Source organism: Physella acuta, unplaced genomic scaffold (assembly GCF_028476545.2).
Source record: "Physella acuta isolate Inbredline_101_S28 unplaced genomic scaffold, ASM2847654v3 ptg000129l, whole genome shotgun sequence".
NCBI lineage: Eukaryota > Metazoa > Mollusca > Gastropoda > Physidae > Physella > Physella acuta.
This window is the reverse complement of record NW_026731648.1, coordinates 547,732-571,161: the sequence shown is the minus strand read 5'-3', so window position 1 is coordinate 571,161 and position 23,430 is coordinate 547,732. Positions and strand designations below refer to the sequence as shown.

Here is a 23,430-nt window from a genome sequence, read left to right as displayed (position 1 = left end):
AACGTGTTCACGAACTCACAAATCTGAACGTTTTAAACCTACCTGAGTTGAAGAAATCCCAGTTTGCAATTTTGTATCACTGCGTGATTTTAATATTTTTCTTTTTGTGTCTACTCCCCCTACGGCTATTCCATGTAGATTCACATTAGCCCCACTTCCCCAGGAAAAAAGTACTAAGTGTGCATAAACCACACAGCATGTTTTTCATTCATCATTGTGTCCCACATGATTAATAAAGCATTGACCTGCAATCAATTATATTTTTAAAAAATCAGTTATGAAACCATTTCAACCAAGGTTTTCTCCGTGTCTAAAAGAGTATGTCGTCGATATTCCCCATCATATGGATTGTTAAACAAATTCATAGCGCTCATTTTCACCAGATGCATTGTTACTTCTGATATTTTTTGGCTCTCCCCCCCCCCTCATTCGTTACACTGATGTTATATGCCTTTATTGTGATGCACACCGAAGTTATGCTCATTTGAATTGAACTGTTAGAGCCATAGTGCCTCCCCCACCAACACCTTTTTCTTTTTCTTTTTTTCTTTTTTTTTTATTTTACACCTTTTTTACATGAAGACGAGATTTTTTGCAGTCCATGTAAATGTAACACTCTATCTAGTTTAAAAACTAAATGTTTAATGTATGAACGTTTAATAATCTTTAAAGTGTAGATTTAATAACTAAATATTCAATGGAGATTTGTGTCTTCATTGTTTAAAGTTGGGCATTAGATTATATAACTAAATTTTAAACGGAACATAATGTGGACATTTTAAATTTTAAAGTATCGACCATAGTATAAATATCCCAAGCCAAACAATTTATCTTATAATTTAAAAATAAATAATTGAGTTGCTTCCCTTTATATAGATATGTGGCCAACACAAAATTGAAATACAGCTACATTTAATTGTTTGTTTTTAGCTGGATAAATTTTTTGCCACAAGGCATTGCTTAATAGATATTTAATGCTAAAGTTTTAGCAAATCCAGATCGAGATTAAGTACATTGACTTAATTTAATTATAATTTACAAACAAATGTTGTTTACAGTGCGGTGGTCGCTAATCGTGGAAAATCTCGCCCCTCCCAGGACTGTGGCGTCTTTTTTGACAACCACTTAAAAGACCGTGCATACCGATAATTCAACATAATTTATAAAATATAAAAAGATGTTTTTTGAAAAAAATAGTTTAATCAAATAATTTACAATTAACATACATAGTAATCATCTGCAATACGCACATTTTCATTTAACGCAAATAACTTACTACATAAAATAAAATTGGACATACATTCCGTTTCTTTGTATTATTCCTAAAATAAAAGACTCCGACATAATAATATTTCACTAAGTGGCGTTACTAGGTGGTGTAATCCCAACTTAGGGCGTCGCCCCACCTAGAGGCGCCACTGTTTTAGGTGAATAAAACCAACATGTGAATAGAATTTCGCGATAAACACAATATGAGATGAAGAAAATGAAAGACCACAAACGTAAAGATGTAAGAATGCAGTGAAGTAGAATGGAACATTCTGGAAGAAACTATACAGCAGGGGGTTTCATTAGCGGTTTGATGACAAGAATCGCCAAGGATGAAACAACAGCAACAAAGAGAAACAACCAGAACAGCAGCCTGTCCATGACGTGGGCTACAAACTGCCACTCAGACACCAGCTCCTGGTATTTGTCAAACTCCTGGTCGTTTTGGTACATGGACTGTCCGTTGTCGATGTTGTAGTTCACAGATACAGGAAACCCAGCTCTAAACGAGCCGCGGAAGCGATTGTCTCTTCTGAAGCTCGACCTTAAGCTGGACCTGAAGTTGTTGGAGAAAGATGAAGGCATCTCGTAAGTTCCTTGAGGGAACCCGTACTCCGAGCACTGCGCTTGCTGGTACCCCATAGTTTGAAGGTTGAGTTCGCTACTCGTTGGGGCTACCCTGTCCCCGTTACCACTGCTACGTTGGAGCAACACCTCGCCGTTACAGTTCCGCGCTGTGCACATACCACCACCACCACCACCACCTCCACCGGGGCGGTAAGAACGTCTTTCCGACACGCTGGACTCACCGCCGGAAGCGGAAACATCGTGAGAGGGCTCGACGATCTGTACCGTGTGGCTGGCGGTGATTTTTGCGTGTTCTTGCGTTTTGAACGTCTGAGACGCCTGGCACATGCAGACGAGACGGGCGATGACGCCGAAGACGAGAGACCGCAGCCAGCCCGGGACTCGCCTTTTGTGTGGACCGACGTGGTGCAGCTGTAGAACAAACACTGTCAGGATGATGGATAGTGACGTCATTCCCATCGTCACTGTCAAGTAAATACCTAGAAGGAAATCAAATCACAACATTAGTATTGTCATTAGCCAGACAAAAATCACCTTAAAATGCCAAACGTATTTTTTTTTATATTTTGAAGAAAAACCCCGAAATAATTGTATGGAATTTCTTGAGATTCACAGACGGCTGTGTTTTACCAGCTTAATTGTTGTTTATTGCTCATGTAATTGTTGACATGGTCTGCATCGTGCAAACACCGCCCAGCGCAGCAATTAGTGGCCAGATTATTGCGCCAGTTTCTATAGAGCCAGATCACTGACCTGACAATCCGCTGTTTCCCATCAATTTAATAAAACCTTATTTCTCTCGCCAAAAGCTAACCAAGTGTCGTTTTACACGTCTTTTTTTTTCTCTCTTGTCATGCCTTTATCTTGATATAGCTGTTCTGGTTTCTATTTTTTTTTAAAAACCTGCTTGAATTGATTCCGTTTCACATTTACAATTTCATGTTGGGCGTTACGTAACAAAATGACAAATATGGGTACACGATATGCTGGGATTGTAAAGACATCAGGCAAGGGTTGGCGATATTGCTGTTTTTTATATGCAATAGTGAAGGCATCAGGCTATGGTAGAATACCATAGTGAAGGCATCAAGCTATAGTAGGATACAATAGTGAAGGCATCAAGCTATGGTAGGATACAATAGTGAAGGCATCAGGCTATAGTAGGATACAATAGTGAAGGCATCAAACTATGGTAGGATACAATAAAGAAGACATCAGGCTATGGTAGGATACAATAGTGAATGCGTCAAGCTAGGTTAGGAGATATACAATACAGAAGGCGTCAGGCTATGGCAGATGATATACAATAGAGAAGGTATCATGTTAGGTTAGGAGATATATGTTATCAGGTACACAATAGCGAAGGCATCAGGCTATGGTAGGAGATAATGATACAGCTACATAACATATTAAAAAGTAAATACATGACTGCTTAAAGTTCCCCTTTCAGAGCTGATGAAATAGAGTTTATGTTTCTTGACCTTGGCATATGAAGGAACGGAACTATGTGGTCAATACTATGCCCAACCGCCTTTACCTTCCCTAATGTGAATTAGATGCCCATCGTTTCCTTCCCGCCCCTTTAAGATCGATGGCTTATCCTTAAACTAAAAGTACCCAGCTTTCTCTAGCGACAAATCTTATAGAAACTATTTTTGTAAACATTTAATCGACTTCAAATTAGATCATAGGACTAATCTTGGCGAGTTAATTTAAGATTGGTTGATTTATTGACGCCTTATCGCTTTAGTTAACGAGTAAATTGTGATGTACCTAATGTCGATATTCTACTGGACCGTGGCTGATTGGTCAGACAAGGAATATATTGTAGAAGTGAGGAACTTAACAGTTCTGTTAGTTCAGATCAGCAGCAGTGGCGGAACTACCGTGAAGGCAAACACCAAATTGCTAGGGGGGGGGGGGGGGGGGAAAGGAAAAGGGAGGCAGTTTGTATACTGGCTCAAAATTCGACCAAAAATAAACAATATCCTTGAAAGGAAAAACAAATAAAGCAGTGATTATTCTTGTCACTAGCTCATGCTTTTGCGTAGAAAAAAATATTTAAAACCACTCAACGAATTCTAGTATGAAAGACAGGCAAACGTCTTAAGTGATTCAATAAAATATTGCACTTCTTTAAATAGGTTACTAGGCCGGGGGGGGGGAGCATTTATAAAATAATTACGCATATTATATATATATATATATATATATATATATATATATATATATATATATATATATATATATATATATATTTATATATATATATATATATATGTGTGTGTGTGTGTGTGTGTGATTTTATACATAAGAAAAATATCTCACGGACAAATGATCTCAGGACCAATGATCTCAGGACTGAGATATATTTTGTCCTGCTATCTTTTGTCCGTGAGATTATTTGTCCTTGAGATCATTTGTCCTGAGATATTTTGTCTGAGATATTTTGTCTGAGATCATTTGTCCTGTCACCACATATATATATATATATATATATATATATATATATATATATATATATATATATATATATATATATATATATATATATATATATATATATATATATATATATATATATATATATATATATACATACATACATACATTGAGCGGTTGAGCCTCTTTTTCTAGTTCCGCCGCTGATCATACACGTTTTATCACAGAGCTGTCTTGAAGAAAAAAAAAACTTGCGCATAGATACAACTTACCAATAAGGGGAACGAACTCTGAAGTGGCCGGCATACTCTCTGCTATCAATAGCATGAAGACAGAAAAGGCCAAAAGAACGGTAATCCCAAGTGTGATTTTCTCCCCTGAATCTGGGGGCAGCCAGAATCCTAGTAAACTGGAGTATAGAAATAAATCAATAAATGCAGATCTCTCTCATACAACAAAACTTAGTCCGGCGTCGTTTTTCGGTATAATACAACTTAACATGACGATCAGAAAAAATAGATTAAAAATTAGCCGTGTTGAGAGTAAAGTTAAAAATCTATGTCATTATATTTTTTACTTTCTCGTATACGAATTATAGAGGAAGTATTGTAATCGTGCGACATTTACTCCTCCCTGAGTCGGAAAAACATAGATTAGCAATCTTGTCCGCATTTCTGTGTGTATGTGTGTGTGTATGTGTGTCTGTGAACACGATAACTTGAGTACCGTTACAGCTAGGCTGATGAAATTTCATATATAAGTATTATATCAAATTTGTAGTTCTGTATCAACCGGAAGTGGAACTTATTCTACTTTCAATTTTTCAAAAGCCTGTATCTTGAGTACTGTTTCAGATAGATTAATGAAATTTCACACATAAGTAAAAGACCTTTGCCTTCTATCAAATTCTTAGTAATTTACGTCGACCGGAAACATTAGTTTACGCTATTTCCGATTTCTCAAAAAACTAATATGAATTTATAAAGTACTAATATTCCACACTATTATAAATATACGAGCCGACCCGCGGCGTATCATACGCCGCTATTTAAATGTTTTATTTTCTACTTTTCATAATTTGTGAATTCGACAGTACCAATGTTGCCACTGAATATATTTGCTTTAAAACACTATTAGTAGCTTGTTAATGACGATAACCCTCCCCCCTCCTTTCCCCAACGCCTATCCCCCCCGTGAAAGCAGCCTCCTCTTAGTTACCTCCCCTAAGTTTAAAATCGTTTCAAACTAAATTATCTACCCCTAATAGCCGTCACTAAACCCGTATTGTAAACATTTAGCGTGAACCACAGCTCACCAGACCATGTAGAGGTGGGGGTGGTAGGGAGCGCGCTTACAGGTTGGTGTTTTCTAGGGCCTCCAAGAAGAGAATTTATATATATATATATATATATATATATATATATATATATATATATATATATATATATATATATATATATATATATATATATATATAGATTCTTTGGCATTTACTTGGTGCGCAATTATTTTTTTTCTACGAGATTCTATTCTATTTTAAAAAGTTTAAGTAATAAAAAATTACTAATTAAAATTACTATAGACATGATTAAAAATTATGTCTATATCGCGAGTTGCCATCCCTCGTAGTGTTATAAAAGAATTTTCGAGAAAGTTTAGGGGAGATCACTCCGGTTTATTTTATGCAAGCTTTTACTTGGGTCACAATATGTGCTGATTTTGTAGTCAATTCTAGTTCTAGTCACTGTCGTCACATTCCTGATAGAATACAGTTTTCAAAGTTTGCAGTTAAGCGAATTAGTTCTAGTTTCTAAACTAATTAAATGAATTTATATATTACTATATTAAAAACAATAAGTTTTTATACATTTGGTTTTTTTACAATAAGCATTTTTGAAGCGGCAAATCGATACGTTGAAGAGGGTTACATTAAGGTTTTGGAAATACAAAATGAGATGAAATTCATGTAAACCAGCTTTGTTTTCGACTATTCTTCCATATGTTATACTCTTCCACCTCTTTTGTTGGCAAACATGTTTCAAACCAGCTTCTTCTCAATTTTTGAACCAACAAGCTTTTAAATTCAATGTATCTTTTGTATTCATTTACATATTTCGCTATTTATTTACTATACTCTGTACACCAATGTAACTATCTTGTAAATATCCACCCAAACGGCGTGGAATGTTACTGTATTTGTTTGAAATTGGGAAAAAAAAAGTATTAATTAAAAAAAAAGAGAGCGAAATAAAATAAAATAAATAAATTTGGAAATACAAAAAAAAAAAAAAAAAAGAAATTAAAAAAATAATAAAATAGACGGGACAGTGTGGCCGTCTCGAGTTCGAGTTCGAATCCGGGTTCAAGTCAGCAGCCCGTCCATGAGTCCACCCAACTCTGATGGGCACCTAACTCATGTTAGGGAAAGTAAAGGCGGCTGGGCATAGTACTGACTCTACTTCACTTGCCCTATAGACCGTCAGGTTTGAAAGGGAACGTTACTTACTTTACTTATTTGTAACATATGTACAAATAAACCGGGAGTGACCTCCCCTAAACTTTCTCAAATATTCTTATATAACTTGGAATATAGACATCATTTTTAATTACTTAAACTTTTAAAAATAGAATTGAACCTCATAGAAAAAATAATTGCGCACCAAGCGAACGCCAAAACAAAATGTGCATAATAGCGCGCAATATTATTAGTACTTTATAAATTTACATGCGTTTTTTGAGAAATCGGAAATAGCGTAAATTAGTACTTCGGGTCAACGGAAATAACTCAAAATTTGATAGAAGGTAGAGATATAGATCTTTTACTTACATGTGAAATTTCATTTATCTATCTGAAGTAGTACTCAAGTTATAGGCTTTTGAAAAATTCAAAGTAGAAAAAGTACCCCCTCCGGTTATCGGGAATCGCTCAAAAGTTGATACGGATCTACGATTTTGATAAAATACTTATATATGAAATTTCATCAACCTAGCTATAACGGTACTCAAGTTATCGTGTTTACACACAGACAGACACACACACAGACACACAGACATACGGACAAGATTGCAAAATTATGTTTTTCCGTATCAGTGAGGTGTAAAACTTCGAGATTTGTAAAAATCGATTTTTTTTTTGCACGACTACAAGACTTTCTCTATACTTCGTATATACGAGAAAGTAAAAGAGGAAATAAGGTTGTTTAAAATTATACAGTTCTTACGATGTGTGCTCTCATCGAAAAAAAAAGTAAATTATTTAATACTAAAAAAAGAAAATTAAAACTTTGACAGGCACTATTAAATAATGTGCTTTTTAAAGAACATCATCAGCATTATAATATACTGTATGTTGCATGTGAATTAATCCTGTTTAAAACGAATAATTTTTATAGGGTGGGTGTCCATGATTTTAAATTCACTACGAAATAGAAAATAGACATATTGTACTAAAAGCAATAAAAGTCATTCTAGAAATCTTTTCAATATACAATATAACGACCAACGTTTGAATTATTATAACTATAAAAAATAATGATTATTTTGTTATATTTAATGTTTTAAAATGTTTGTTATTAAAATATTTTTATACATGTTCGTTTTTAACGATGGAAAAATATGCTAACCATCTAATGTACACCCGTTAAATATATAGTAGATAGTGCTGGTAGAAATAAATCGTTGCTTATTGATTTAGTCGTCTTTGCATTTTCATTTAGCGTGGAGTACTCGATAATATTTCAAATCTTCAGTTCTTCCTACGACTAGTATTGCGTTTAGATGTGTGTAGGGCAGGACTTAAGATGAGAGTTAGGTTAACAATGTTTACATGGATACCAAGCGTATGAGCATTTAAGGTAGAGGTAATCGAGGGGTACCATTATAACTTTTACTTCTAAACGTATTTATTTATTTATTTCTCGCACGGAACGAGACTAAAACGAATGTAATATTATTCCAAACAAATATATCTGAAGAAACGTAGTATTTATAAAATAGCATAATTGAACCGTGTACATTTTCCGGACAATAAGTTTACATCAATCATCTCAATCATCACACAAGCGCCCTTTGATGGCTAAATCTTACCTCAGTATTGTAAGCCATAGACAAGGAAATATAATGTTGAATAAATAATAGAGAGTTTTGCGTCGTATGACGATGGTGAACCGGACATCCGGGTACGGCTCTATACAACATGCGTACTTCATCTCGGTACGGCGGATCCGGACGTCGATCAGTTCCCACTCGCCACTGAATACGTAGTTCGCTAGGTCCACCTTCGATGTTCTGAAAGGTCATACAGAAATATATGATTGGATCATAGATCTACTAGGTCCACCTTGGATATTTTGAAAGATCAGACAGAAATATATTATTGTATCATAGTTCTACTGAATACATAGTTGATTAGGTCCACCTTGGATGTTCTGAAAGGTCAGACAGAAATTTATGATTGGATCATAGTTCTACTAGGTCCAACTTGGATATTTTGAAAGATCAGACAGAAATATATTATTGTATCATAGTTCTACTGAATACATAGTTGATTAGGTCCACCTTGGATGTTCTGAAAGGTCAGACCGAAATATATAATTGGATCATAGTTCTACTAGGTCCACCTTGGAAGTTCTGAAAGGTCAAAGATAGTTACATGATTGGATTATAGCCTACTGAACATGTAGTTCGCAAGGTCCACCTTCGATGTTCTGAAAGGTCAAACACAAATATAACATTAGCTGGATCTAAAACATCATCTGAGTACTTAGTTCACTTGATCCACTTTGAATATTCTCAAAAGTTACCCAGAAATTTAACATTAGCTGGATCTAAATTTCTGATGAAAACGTATATTGTTTAGATTCACTTTGGATGTTCTAAAAAGTCAGACAAGATTTTATCATTAGTTATCTAGTTAGACTGGAACATAATTCTACTAATGTAAACAGCCAAGTATATATATTTATATTTATTTATTATTTAAACAACAAAATATCATATTGAGGCTATTTTTTTCCGATCAGATCCATTAGTATTAAAATGATTAAAAATAAAAATATACCCGTGTTTTTCAGAAAATAAAATTGATGAAGTTAATTTTATTATGTAGAAGTGATACCAGTATACTTTGGTATTTATAGAAACATGTCTTGGTACATTTAGGTCGATGTAATTAAAGAACATGGAAAAATAAAAGTTTTTCTGATTGTAAGTCCCATGTCTAATTGACAAGATTTGAGATATGAATATGTGGCCGGCACACAACATCATACATTGTGATACAAATAAATGTACAAACAGAGCAACTAATCTTAGCTCAGAACAGAAAAGCTTTGAAGAGATGAGACGTTCAAGAGGATTGTTTCGTTTCATTAAAGTCTGAGTTCAAGTTTTGAAGGGGATTGTTTATGTGTACGTGTGATTGTGTGGATACGTATTTGTGTGCGTGTGTTTGAGGGACTGTGTGTTTATGTGTGTACTGTGTGTGGGTATGTGAGTACGTGTGACAGTGTTCATGTACATTTATGTGTGCGATTTATTATATGGTTGTTTGAGTTTGTGTGTGTGTGAATGTGTGTGGCTGTAAGAATGGTTGTGGTTGTTTAAGTGTTTAGATGTGAGTTTGTTTATGTGTTTAGATGTGAGGTTGTGTGGTTGTTTGAATGTGAATGTGAGTGTCTGGCTGTGTATGTGGTTGTGTGAGTGTGTTTGAGTGCGTGTGTGGATGTGGATGTGTATGTGTGTGGTTGTGAGTGTGTTTGTGTGAGTGTGTTTGTGTGCGTGTGTGGATGTGTACGTGTGTGGTTGTGTGTTGCGTTTGTGAGTGTGTGGTTGCGTGCGTGGCTGTATTTGATTGTCTTGTTGAGTGTGTTTGCGTATCTGTATATGTTTGTGTGATGTGTGTGTGTGTGTGTGCACAATATGTGTTAAAGTACAATTTACTCATCAAACTCGCTGACTTTGCCATTACGCCAAGGAAGCAAAAAAAATACACCTTACAAAAGACGGATGATAATGATTTGATTTATCTCTATTGACGCTCTACATAGACTCGGCTTGTTTCGACTATGTTTAATCATGTCTTTAATCTTCCTTTTGTTTCCCCATTTTCCTTTCTATTTTCTCGATGAATATTGAAATCTTGGCAGAATATGTATAGTGTTCTACATTCTGGACTTCTTTGTACATTACTTCAAGACTAACTTTCACACTGAGAAATATATTCTACGTTTTCTCCGGAAAACACGTTTGTTTTTCCATTTTTGCACTTCTTATTTTTAAATAACTTAATAACATGTCTAAGTCAAAGAGCCCAAGGGAGAGAACCAAGACTTCACGGACTGTCTGTCTGATGTCTCAAACCGTCTCAAAGGAAATTCAGACTAGCAGTTTAGGTGTCATGGTGTGGGTTGTATAAAGATAAGGCCAGATGTGCTGACAAGGCGATTTGAAAAAAATTCTAAACGTCACTCAACTAAGTGTTTGTTTCAAGAGACCCCACCCCCTCCACGCTTTCAATCAGTCATGTTAAAAGTATATTGAATTGATATTCAGTAAATTTAGTTTATTGTTCTGGGTGGTAAAATTTATTATTGCCAGAGACATAGCTCTTGTGGAGAGTATGGTGCGATTCACTAAGCCCGTCACTTGAAAAATTTCCTAACATGCTTATAAATATCTTAGGTCTTGTTTGATGTGAGAGATCTTTGATAAGGTCATAGATGTACCCGTTGGGGAGGTTGACCTTGAATGAACCCATCGTAGGTCCAGGAACCAACTAGTTGTTTTATAAGGTCATAGACCTACCTGTTGGGGAGGTTGACCTTGAATGAACCCATCGTAGGTCCAGGAACCAACGAGATGTTTTATAAGGTCATAGACCTACCTGTTGGTGATGTTGACCTGGAACCCATCGTAGGTCCAGGAACCAAATTTGAGCTCGCAGGTTTGGTCATCAAACGGGAAGTAGGTGATGTCGATCTTGCAGGAGCTGCGGAACTTGGCTGGTGGTGGCCAGAAGACGTTGCCGTCGTAGCTGACCATCGCCTTGCTGTTCATGTAGCCGGTGGTGTAGTCGTCAGCGCTGGGGAGGGAACAGTTGTGTGTAAGGTCTGGTTAGGGAACTGGGGAGGGAACATTTGTATGTAAGGTCTGGTTAGGGAACATTTGTATCTCAGGTCTGGTTAGGGAACTGGGGAGGGAACATTTGTATCTTAGGTCTGGTTAGGGAACATTTGTATCTCAGGTCTGGTTAGGGAACTGGGTAGGGAACATTTGTATGTCAGGTCTGGTTAGGGAACTGGGGAGGGAACAGTTGTGTGTAAGGTCTGGTTAGGGAACTGGGGAGGGAACATTTGTATGTAAGGTCTGGTTAGGGAACATTTGTATCTCAGGTCTGGTTAGGGAACTGGGGAGGGAACATTTGTATCTTAGGTCTGGTTAGGGAACATTTGTATCTCAGGTCTGGTTAGGGAACTGGGTAGGGAACATTTGTATGTCAAGTCTGGTTAGGGAACATTTGCATGTCAGGTCTGGTTAGAGGACTGGGAAGGGAACATTTGTATGTCAGGCCTGGTTAGGGAACATTTGTATCTCAGGTCTGGTTAAGGGACTGGGGAGGGAACATTTGTATCTCAGATCTGGTTAGGGAACATTTGTATCTCAGGTCTGGTTAGAGGACTGGGAAGGGAACATTTGTATCTCAGATCTGGTTAGGGAACATTTGTATCTCAGGTCTGGTTAGTGGACTGGGCAGGGAACATTTGTATCTCAGATCTGGTTAGGGAACTGGGGAGGGAACATTTGTTTGCTAGGTACAGATAGGGGATTATTTGTATGTTAGGTCTGGTTAGGGAACTGGAGAGGGAACATTTGTATCTCAGGTCTGGTTAGGGAACTGGAGAGGGAACATTTGTATGTCAGGTGTGGTTAGGGAACTGGAGAGGGAACATTTGTATGTCAGGTGTGGTTAGGGAACTGGGGAGGGAACATTTGTATGTTAGGTCTGGTTAGGGAACTGGAGAGAGAAATTTGTATCTCAGGTCTGGTTAGGGAACTGGGGAGGGAACATTTGTATGTCAGGTGTGGTTAGGGAACTGGGGAGGGAACATTTGTATGTCATGTACAGTTAAGGGATTTTTTTGTATGGGAACAATTTGTTTAACAGCACAAGTGAATGGGATAAGTAGTAAGAGGTCAACTTTTATACTTCCGCAGCTAATGAAGAACAGATTTTACAATAACATTGGCGAGGGAAAAAATTGTTTAATTAGCACTGGGGAAAACATTAGTTTTATCTTAGTACTGCAAGGGTACATTTTTAAAGTTCGTTTTTAAGTTATTTCTAAAAAAAACATAACTAATCGCCGTGGAACAAAAAGTGAACTCTATTTATCCGATCCAACGATAACGAGATAGAGCTGGCCTAGTGTGGCAAGACATCAAGAACCGCACATAGAAAGGTGAAGTATGTTTTATCCACGGGATGCCAGCAACATTTGCTCTCAGCTCTACTGGCGTTGGTTGCATGACTTGCAACAGGTAAACCACGATACGATCAGCCACACAGCGGGCTCCCACACAACAACAATAACACGGCCATCACGTGATGATCTCTCCTGACACTTCACATCAATAACCAGATCTTAACGCGCGGAGATAATTTGTAGTTGGCGTTTATTTACTCGAACACTGTTATCGATGATTAATATTTGAAATAAAAATATCTCCCATAATTTTATGTGATGTTTCTGTTGAGCGTGAACCAACAAAAACAAAGGAACATTAACTCTGCTTCTTTAAGGCAACTTAAGTGCAACTACAGTCGAATCTATAGGACCCCGTGGCCGAGCGGTAGAGCGCTAGACTGCTAACCCAAAAGACTCCAGTTACTTTTTCTTCTTCAACTGTTTGCTCTAAATATTCCCTTATCCTGACAAAAACATACTCTAATTAACACTTGTTTTTTTCTGTCTAAGCTTTAAGTGGTATCTGCAATACATATTATATTATTAAGTAAAATACAGATATTCGTATTAAAATAACATTGACCTAAACCCAAATCACGTGTCTGCAGTAAAATTATTGATAGTGGGTTGATATAGAGACTGGTCATTAACCCCAGCGGATTTTTCTTTCATGCCATAAGACTTGAGTACTCAATTAAATTGTCTAATAATTCATTAGACAGAGGGTGTTTCAAAAACTTCATCTCCTATTGAGTTGATGTAACTTGATGTTCTCACAGCTAATAAAAATGTAAGGTTATTACAGGGTGCCACACAACCTTTGACCTATGCTGTTGACCACCTGTGGTAAGCCTGTTAATTAATGCTCTGATGTACTTCCCCTACCCACACTTAAACAGATTAATAATTTAATAATCTAGAAATGGGATTAAATGCTAAGCCAACACAGTTCGTTATTAGTTTTGTCGAAATAGTTATTAGATAATATAAATAAACTAAGTACTCTTTTAAGCTTGTAATTACATCATTAACCAATCAACAAACGAGGGCGCCACACCCTCGCCCCACCCTCGTCCCACCCTCGCCACACCCTCCCTGATGGGGAGATGCCAAATGGCGCCAATAGAGACCTATTAGATTAGGGGATTATAAAAACACTTCACTCACTTCATTGTTAGATTCTCCCAACATTAACTCTGACATGAATGGAACGTGAACACAAAAATTTAAAGTTTGAGTTATCAAATTCAAAAAAATGGAAGAGAATCGCATTGAGTTTAGCAGTACGGGCTATTTTAAAATTTCTGCACTTCCGTTTTCTGCTGACCTCATCTTTACAGAGGTCAAGGTTACACGCGTGCGTACATGTAAAAACACGGGAATTAGGAAATAGCATCAGCCTGTAGCCAGCTAAGGGTTTAGAAGCATACAGCAGCGTGCAGACAAGATTAGCATTCATTTATTTTTATTTCATTTTTAAAGAAGTAGATTACAGTTAGCTTTGGAAAAAAAATGATCAGTCGCAGAATATCCAAAGAGTTTTAAAACAAGCGAAAATGTTTGATCGATGGCCTAAGGACTGGATGAAAAGGTTAACATATTTGATCAATGATTTTTTTAAGTACATTAATCTCTCATCAGCGTGTATTTGTTTTAGCGTTGTGTTTACTATTAAATGTACATGTGAAAAATTCAGCAAGGTGTAGATAAATAGTAGGAAAGTTGTCTCTCTTGGTACATTAAACTTCCTAAACACACCAAAATCTTAGTAATTTTAAAAAGAAAGCTGATTCTATAGTGTGTAAGACAGCATTAATATAGATCGAATCTATTTAAACTAAAATATCAAAATTAGATACGTTTTAAAAAAGCAAGGTAGTTTAGTAGTTTTAATGAATTAAAAATAGTTCGAAGTAAAATATTTGAAGTGCTTGATGCCATCCCCTTAAAACAAAGTTTTTAATTTAAGACGAAGTTACATAACTAAGTCCGTGACGTCAACCTAGCCAAGCAACCAGAATTCTAGAGAAGCGAAAGGGCAATTGGAAAGGAAATTAGAGAGGGCTATTCAATAAGTAGTAGGCTAGTTGAAATATTAAGGGGCATAAAATATAATGAGTTGTTTAACTCAGGCATATTAAAAAGCATCTAGACGGTCATTTTTTAAAGGTTTTAATACTTATTTTATTTCAATCTCGAGATACTTAGTTTTTTTTAAAAATACATTAGTTTTCGTGAAACTTCGCTTTTTCTGAGTACTGTTATTTTCGCATCACATATGTTTTATGACACAATCACGATGGCATACATATGATCAACACGACCCGACTACTACGTCACACCCATCATCAATAGGACACGCTAGCTATCTAGACATACACACAATTAACATGACACATCTAAAATGACACACACAGCACTACGACTGTTATCATGACATGCTCATGATCAATACGAAACACTAACTGCCAAGTGTTTACCACAACACACATTTCATTGTGTTTAAACACAGACAGACCATGATTTACTGATGTCAACATGACACACTAACTGCCAAGTGTCTACCACGACACACAACATTTCCCCGTGTTTAAACACAGACAGGCCATGATTTACTGATGTCAATACGACACACTAACTGCCAAATGTTTACCACAACACACAACATTTGCTCGTGTTTAAACACAGACAGGCCATGATTTACTGATGTCAACATGACACTCAAGATAAAACAACTGTTTGTGTTTTCATACCGCCCCCCCTCCCCTCCAATCCAACACTAGAGCATAACGTATATGAAACACATCTACATTATTACATCACATGTAACAGACACACCTTTCTGCACCATAGGTGGATAAGTGCATTAAGTTTGCCTGCTGCAACGTTTGAATGGAAGATGATTAGCTTACCATCTGCCTATTATATAGAACACGATTATAACACCATCTGCCTATTATATTGAACATGATTAGAATACCATGTGCCTGTTATATAGAACATGATTAGAATACCATGTAGATCTACCTTTTATATAAAACATGATTAGAATACAATTCACCTGTTGTATAGTACTATGTCAGGCAGCCAGAGCTTCTCACACGGAATCCTCAGGATCTTCAGATTATTGTAGTCTTCTGGGTCCCAAGTCAAGCGCTCATCAGTCCACTCCTAAAATTAATTATGTTAATTAGAGATATCAAGGTTTACTATCTTGAAACGGACATGACCCTCTTCCGAAATTAACGAAATACCGAGGTTAATAAACGAAACTGACATGAATTAGTTATGTGCCCTTATAAACCAAATCACGAGTCATACCCGTGTCTAAATAGACAGCCAAAGTTCAAGGATAGACATAGGGACCAATCGTGAAGTCATAAAATGAAAGCTGCAACAAAATTAAAAAAAAAATTTGACTATCATCGAGTTTCATTTTACATAACTCATATTAAAAATATAATATTCTATTGAAAATGATTCTAAATGATCGCACCCCCACAACTTCAGCTCGTGTTAAAAGCGCGCAAATATTTCTGATACAACTAGGGAGAAAACCAATCGTCTGGGATGTCTATCAAACTATTTTACAACAAAAGAACTCTAGAAAACTGACACTAGTAACGACTACTCCAGTATTTCTGGATTACGTCCCTTTCTTCGCCCATCTCAACACTCTCATAAAAAGAAATGTACCTAAAGACCCTTGCCACAATCTAAATATTAAACAAATAAAAAAAACTAGATCTAGTATTAAAATATAAAATTAAAATGAATTTGATCTCGTACATTTTCCCCCCGCCGATCACAAATCTATTTTATGTTATATCTCACGGGTCTATATGCGGCTCTCGCGTTATGAGCAAACTGTCATCGACGATATAACGACATCTTCAGGACACTCTAGACTGTGTCCAGCTCTCTAGCATATTGATCCTAGTCTTGTATCCCCCAATAAGGTTAGGGAACAAGAGTACAGAGGTTTATGATAAACAGTCGTTTACCCCAAGTACACCTCAATATAAAAACAGGCTGGCGTGATCGATGATATTCGTATTGGAGTTTTGAGTGAGGAATGGGAAGTAACTCATTGGGTTTATCTATATAAAGGGCTCAACATAGAGGGGATTGAGTAGGGCAGGATCACATCCCAGTTAACTGGATAATAAGACGGATATCAGGAGTTACATAGCAATAACATAGCAGAGGTGGGTGGACGGTGGTCGTATACTCAACAGGTCTGGCAGGATACTGATATGTCCTTGAGAGAGGGGTGGACACTGGTATGACCACCAGAGCTGAGTGGACACTGTCCATCTGAGCTAAGTGGACATTTGTATGCTCATTAGTCTTGGACTAATAGCGCTATTTCATACAGTTCAAAATTGGATGAATTCAATACACCACAGCATATTGAATTTAAGTAAAGACAAGCAGACAAACGTATGTGGACAGTGTCCGTGTGTAATTAACCTTTGAACTCAACTCAAGACAAATTTATGTGGACAGTGTCCTTGTGTAATTAACCTTTGAACTCAAGACAAACGTATGTGGACAGTGTCCGTGTGTAATTAACCTTTGAACTCAAGACAAATTTATGTGGACAGTGTCCTTGTGTAATTAACCTTTGAACTCAAGACAAACTATGTGGACAGTGTCTGTGTATACTTAACCTTTGAACTCAAGACAAACGAATGTAGACAGTGTCTGTGTATACTTAACCTTTGAACTCAAGACAAACGTATGTGGACAGTGTCCTTGTATAATTAACCTTTGAACTCAAGACAAACGTATGTGGACAGTGTCCGTCTGTAATTAACCTTTGAACTCAAGACAAACGTATGTGGACAGTGTCCTTGTATAATTAACCTTTGAACTCAAGACAAACGTATGTGGACAGTGTCCTTGTATAATTAACATTTGAACTCAAGACAAACGTATGTGGACAGTGTCTGTGTATACTTAACCTTTGAACTCAAGACAAACTATGTGGACAGTGTCTGTGTATACTTAACCTTTGAACTCAAGACAAACGTATGTGGACAGTGTCCTTGTATAATTAACCTTTGAACTCAAGACAAACGTATGTGGACAGTGTCCTTGTATAATTAACCTTTGAACTCAAGACAAACGTATGTGGACAGTGTCCTTGTATAATTAACCTTTGAACTCAAGACAAACGTATGTGGACAGTGTCCTTGTATAATTAACCTTTGAACTCATACAAGACAAACGTATGTGGACAGTGTCCTTGTATAATTAACCTTTGAACTCAAGACAAACGTATGTGGACAGTGTCCTTGTATAATTAACCTTTGAACTCAAGACAAACGTATGTGGACAGTGTCCGTGTGTAATTAACCTTTGAACTCAAGACAAACGTATGTGGACAGTGTCCGTGTGTAATTAACCTTTGAACTCAAGTAAAGACAAACGTATGTGGACAGTGTCCTTGTGTAATTAACCTTTGAACTCAAGTAAAGACAAACGTATGTGGACAGTGTCCTTGTGTAATTAACCTTTGAACTCAAGTAAAGACAAACGTATGTGGACAGTGTCCAGACGAAGAGATAAAAGCACTGACCTGCTCCAGCCAAACATTTATTGTCAGCACCTGGTTCACCTCGTCCTGAAGAAAACAATCAAGAGAAGAGCGTTAATTACCAGCTATCGCAATTAAAATAATAACTTAGTAATTAAGTTAGTTTACACCCATTGAAATAACATGTTTTTGCTCATAAGTTTTTATCAAAAAGTGGAACGTTAATTACACGTGAGTGGGTGAGACTACCTTCAATTTCCCCCCCCCCCCCCTCCCCCCACACACCCCTAAACAACAGGCAATAACATTTTGTAAATGTTTAAACTATTTTACACAAAAACTCTTCAAATCCTTCGACAAACTTAACACAATCATTTATTTGGCGATGGAATCTGAGACTTTTAAGTATGAGCATCCAGAGATTCTGAGTGCATTGTGAATTGTTCTCATTAGTGTGAATACATTGTTTCCAGTAAATGGATGCACCACTGCACACATGTGATTATCGTTTGCAATAAATTTCAAACAATCATCGCTTGAGTTTGTTTACAACTTCGCTTTTGTTTGAAATTGTCGTTTTATAGCATACGTTTTTTTCCCAACGTCGCTTTTGTTTGAAAGTATCGTTCTATAGTTTGATTGTTTACATCTTCGTTAGTCGGATGTTTACAATGTATTGAGTTACCCTTTCGGGTCTGACAGTCTATGTATCCAATGCAGTAGAGTTCGACTATTTCCGTGACCTGAGCTTAATAAAGAATAGTGTCGTCAATTCAACCCCCAAACCGTCTTAACCTTCCCCAACTCCTGTCAGGTACCCAATAGAACTGAGTAAACGCATAAAGTTGCACTGCGCCGTCTATACTACGATGCACCACGTTAACTTTTCTCCTTGAAGCTTGTAAGCGGCAAAGGGTTACAAATACACCAGCAATGCAATATTGTTTGAACATAGTTTAAATAAATCAACTCATCGATCACTTATCTTTTTACTTTCTTACAATGTACACTGTTATCAATATTTCCTTAGCATTACACTCCCAGAAATCCGTCTCTAGGTTGGCGTATGTCTGGTCAGGCAAGATTTCAATGTTTACTTAGGGTAGATTAACTTCTAGGGTGTCCGTTCTGAACAGCTGAATCTACACACAGATGTAGTTGGACCAAGTACTGGACGGAGGGTAGTGGGTACTGTGACGTTTGTCAACGTCACGAGTTAAGAGTACACGAGTACTAGTGACCTGCACTAGCTCTTGGTTTTAAATTGTACGTATCTAACAGTATACCGGTGATACGAGCTAGCTGCTAAAAAGTATATATTGTTTGTACTTTGGTAGGCCTAAGCTCAATGTTAGGAACTCATGATTATAAATTGTTTGTACTTATGTTAAAGTATACTGGTGATCCAAGCTAGCTGCTTAGTATTATAAATTGTTTGTACTTTGAGTAGACCTATGCTCAATTTTAGAACATGATTAAAGATTGTTTGCACTTATCTTAAAGTATAACGTTGATACGAGCTGGCTGTTCAAAGGAGGCCAAGCTTAATATTAGGAACACATGATTATAAATTGTTTGTACTTTGAGTAGACCTATGCTCAATTTTAGAACATAATTAAAGATTGTTTGCACTTATCTTAAAGTATAACGTTGATACGAGCTGGCTGTTCAAAGGAGGCCAAGCTTAATATTAGGAACACATGATTATAAATTATTTGTACTTGTCTTAAAGTCTACTGTGATCCGGTCTTACTACTTCGAGATATAAATTGTTCTTATATTTAGAATGTACTTGTGATGCGGGCTAGGAGCTCATGTTTATTAATTGCCTGTACTATTGTACGTCGTGCTGATCGAGTGCATTGATCTGATTGTTTACAATCTGTACAATCAAGATGTCGCCTGGCCCATTCATCTTTTTGGTTATTGGTTTTTCTATCTGGTTAAGTGCGCGTGTTCAATCACGCAGACACAGCAGGTTGGTCAACCACTAGCGGGTCAATGATTCAACTATCTAGTCAATCAGTTGTCTATATAGTCAATCATTCAACTATCTAGAGAATCATTAATCTATATAGTCAATCATTCAACTATCTTGTCGATAATTCATCTCTATCATCAATCATTCGTATATATATTAAATAATGTAACTATCTAGTCAATCATTCATATATAAAGGCAATCATTCAACTATCTTGTCAGTCATTAATTATAAAGTCAATAGTTCAACAATCTAGTCAATCATTCATCTATACAGTCAATCATTCGACTATATAGTCAATTATTAATTTTCTAGTCAATCTTTCGACTATCTAGTCAGTCATTCAACTATCTAGACTATCATTCATCTATACAGTTAATCATTCAACTAACTAGTCTATCATTCATTTATATAGTCAATCGTTCAACTATCTAGAAAATCATTCAACGATATAGTCAATCATTCAACTAACTCGTCAATCATTGATTTATCAAACCAGTCAAAGATCTACCTAGTTAATACTTCAAACATCTAGTCAGTCTCTCGTCTATGTAGCAAATCCTTGATCTATCTAATTGGTCATTAAAGTATCTAATCAACGATAAATCTATTTGGTCAACTATTCAACAAAATACTCAATCATTCCTTTATCTAGTCAATCATTTATCTATAACATCAATGATTTGGCCCCGCATGTACGTATTACTCAACTACCCTCCGTAGCTAGCGGCGCAATATGTCAATCTGCCACTCCTAAAAATATTTCATCAAGAACCTTATTCCTAGACCTAATTACACCAGCTGCGCTGATAAAATCTAATGATTTTACACGGGACATTACCTTAACTGACTATTAACACGACATAAACACGTCGTTTGCTAGCGTCACTGGTGCATATTAATGAGAAATCGAGGTGTGGATGCAGCGTATACTGAAGCACCTTTCAAGATCTAACTCACCTAATTACACACAAAAAACTTCCAATAAACAGATGCTGTGAAATGTAGTAAACTTGAAAGACGCCCGAAGTTTATTTTTTTAAATAAATAAAAATAACAGATTGCTTTTTTTAATATTCAGATAAGCTAAGTTTACCAAGATTTTGGGTAAAAATATTCTTAACGATCGAAATGTAGGAATACAGAAGCGGTGTCGGGTCGAACAACGAGATATTGCTGTCTCGACCTTTATGTTGAAGGCGGGGGTTACTAATGCTGGATTGAGAGACCGAATTCGCGTGCCGTATCATATTTTTTTTTCTTTCTTTTTCTAATGAGCGCGGTTCCACGAGAGAGGATAGCCGTCAATTTATTCTACTCACCCCAATCTTTCTGTGGTAGAGGTTAATCTGTTATGCCACCTCTCTCCTCCCCCCACCCCATCTGACCTTGAAACACCCCCCCACTCTTTCATCGTACGCCATCGGTCTCTCCCTCCCCCTAATAATCTAAAGCCTCCCCTCCCCACTCCGCTCCTTAGCCGATATTTATCTTGTGGAAGTATCTTCTAGTTTCAAAAAGAAAAATGTGCCTTTTAGTTTACGGTAGAAATAATTTAACAGTCCAGTTCCCCACTGTGTGTGTGTGGGGGGGGGGGGGGGAAGTAGTGTTTTGTAGGAATAAAAAGGTACACTTTTTTACTAGTTTCCTGTGTGAATGATTGAACGAGGCCTACTTAATAGTATGTTTGTAGATGTCAGTTCTTTTCTTATCCGTTGAATGCTTACTTATCATTGCTGAGTGTTAACTTTTTTCTTATATTTTGAATTAATTAATAATTGTATTTGAATTTTTTCTCCCGAATGAAATTTAGGGATTGGTCAATTTGCTTTATTCAAATCTTCTTTAAGAATGTCACAATTTTAGAAGAATTTTTTTCTTTGCATTACAGTTTTCAGAAAACAGAATATTTTCGTATGCTTTTTGTACGTATTCAACAATTGGTCTGGGTTTTAAAAGCCATACACCATCAGACCAAGATGGGTTATCCACCCTTGCTTACCATATCGGAGATCTGAACTAGGGTTATACCAAATTTGACCACGACAGAGAGGGAAGCGTTTATCACGGGGCGGGAGTATCGGTGGTAGTTGGTCAGCAGTTCCTCCATCAGCAGCTGTTCGTCTGGGATCGGCCTGGGAACGCCCTCAACGCTTCTTCGGTTCCTCTTTTCTACACTGTTTTGAAGGGACGAAACTCTACCTTCAATAGCTGGGTTACTTCCCCTGTCTGCCGGCGCGACTGGGCGAGGGGGCTGTGTGGTTTCTGAGGAAGTTCATTAACAAATGAGGTAAAACAATTAACCAAATGCAAAAGTGACTTACCATGTCTGAGATTTGGGTCAAGGTTATGCCGAACTTGACCACGACTGTGTGGGAGGCGTTGTACACGGGCCTGGCTGCGGGGTTGTAGTTGTGCATTATGTTATCAATCAGGCGGGTCTCGTCCGTTTTCACGTTAGCAGACGAGCAGGTGGGGGTCCCGGTCGTTAGAAACAGGAGACCCGCCAGCAGACGGCACAGAAGCGACTCCATGTCACGTGTTTGTCAATGTCACATCTTAAAAACCAGTTCTCACAGCATTGTCTGCTATATGCCGCGGCACAATTTTAAATTTCCACACATTTTACACAAATCTTTTCGGCTGGGCTATAAAAACTATTGTTTTTTAAACAGACACACGATTTATTTCTTAAGAAAGTAAATGGGGTATCATTACGTTTAGATAAATCACGATCAATCAGATAATTGAATACAAAGAAATTGTAAAATGGAATCAATTAAGCTGTCTCAATATATATATATATATATATATATATATATATATATATATATATATATATATATATATATATATATATATATATATAAAAGGGCGTGTGTGTGTTTGTATATGTGTGTGTGTGTGTGCGTGTTCGCGTGCTGCTATGTGAAGTACAAGGTACGTATATAGTATATAGACTAGATTCTCCGTTTGATATCAACACCAAACACATAAACGAAGGTATTCATCATTATGCGGGTCAGCAAACGGAATCTGTTATCATTAAATTAACGAATGCATGACTCTTCATCAAATTCATATTAGTTTCCCCAAGAATCCCAACTTCTAATTTAGAAAAATAAAGAGTAAAACGCGAATTT

General features: G+C 36.8%; 1 protein-coding gene across 1 annotated transcript; it reads right to left on the bottom strand.

Annotated features, from left to right (window-relative positions):
• Positions 1-1,241: 1,241 nt before the first annotated feature.
• LOC131935036 (neuronal acetylcholine receptor subunit alpha-10) lies at positions 1,242-22,821 on the bottom strand. The gene is made up of 7 exons (XM_059291311.1): positions 22,612-22,821; positions 18,349-18,393; positions 15,826-15,935; positions 11,183-11,380; positions 8,386-8,586; positions 4,572-4,708; positions 1,242-2,336 (listed from the first exon to the last, which is right to left on the bottom strand). Exons 1-7 carry the CDS (start codon positions 22,819-22,821, stop codon positions 1,552-1,554), a joined length of 1,686 nt encoding a protein of 561 aa, XP_059147294.1. The 3' UTR covers positions 1,242-1,551.
• Between the last annotated feature and the right edge of the window lie 609 nt (positions 22,822-23,430).

Bases quoted from the DNA above. Each gene is read 5' to 3' on its own strand.
- LOC131935036 (XM_059291311.1), bottom strand. From the start codon at position 22,821: ATGGAGTCGCTTCTGTGCCGTCTGCTGGCGGGTCTCCTGTTTCTAACG. The intron at 18,394-22,611 runs GTAAGTCACTTT...TGTTTTCTTCAG, and splicing joins TGACCCAAATCTCAGACATG to GACGAGGTGAACCAGGTGCT. The intron at 4,709-8,385 runs GTAAGATTTAGC...TCTATACTCCAG, and splicing joins CTATGGCTTACAATACTGAG to TTTACTAGGATTCTGGCTGC.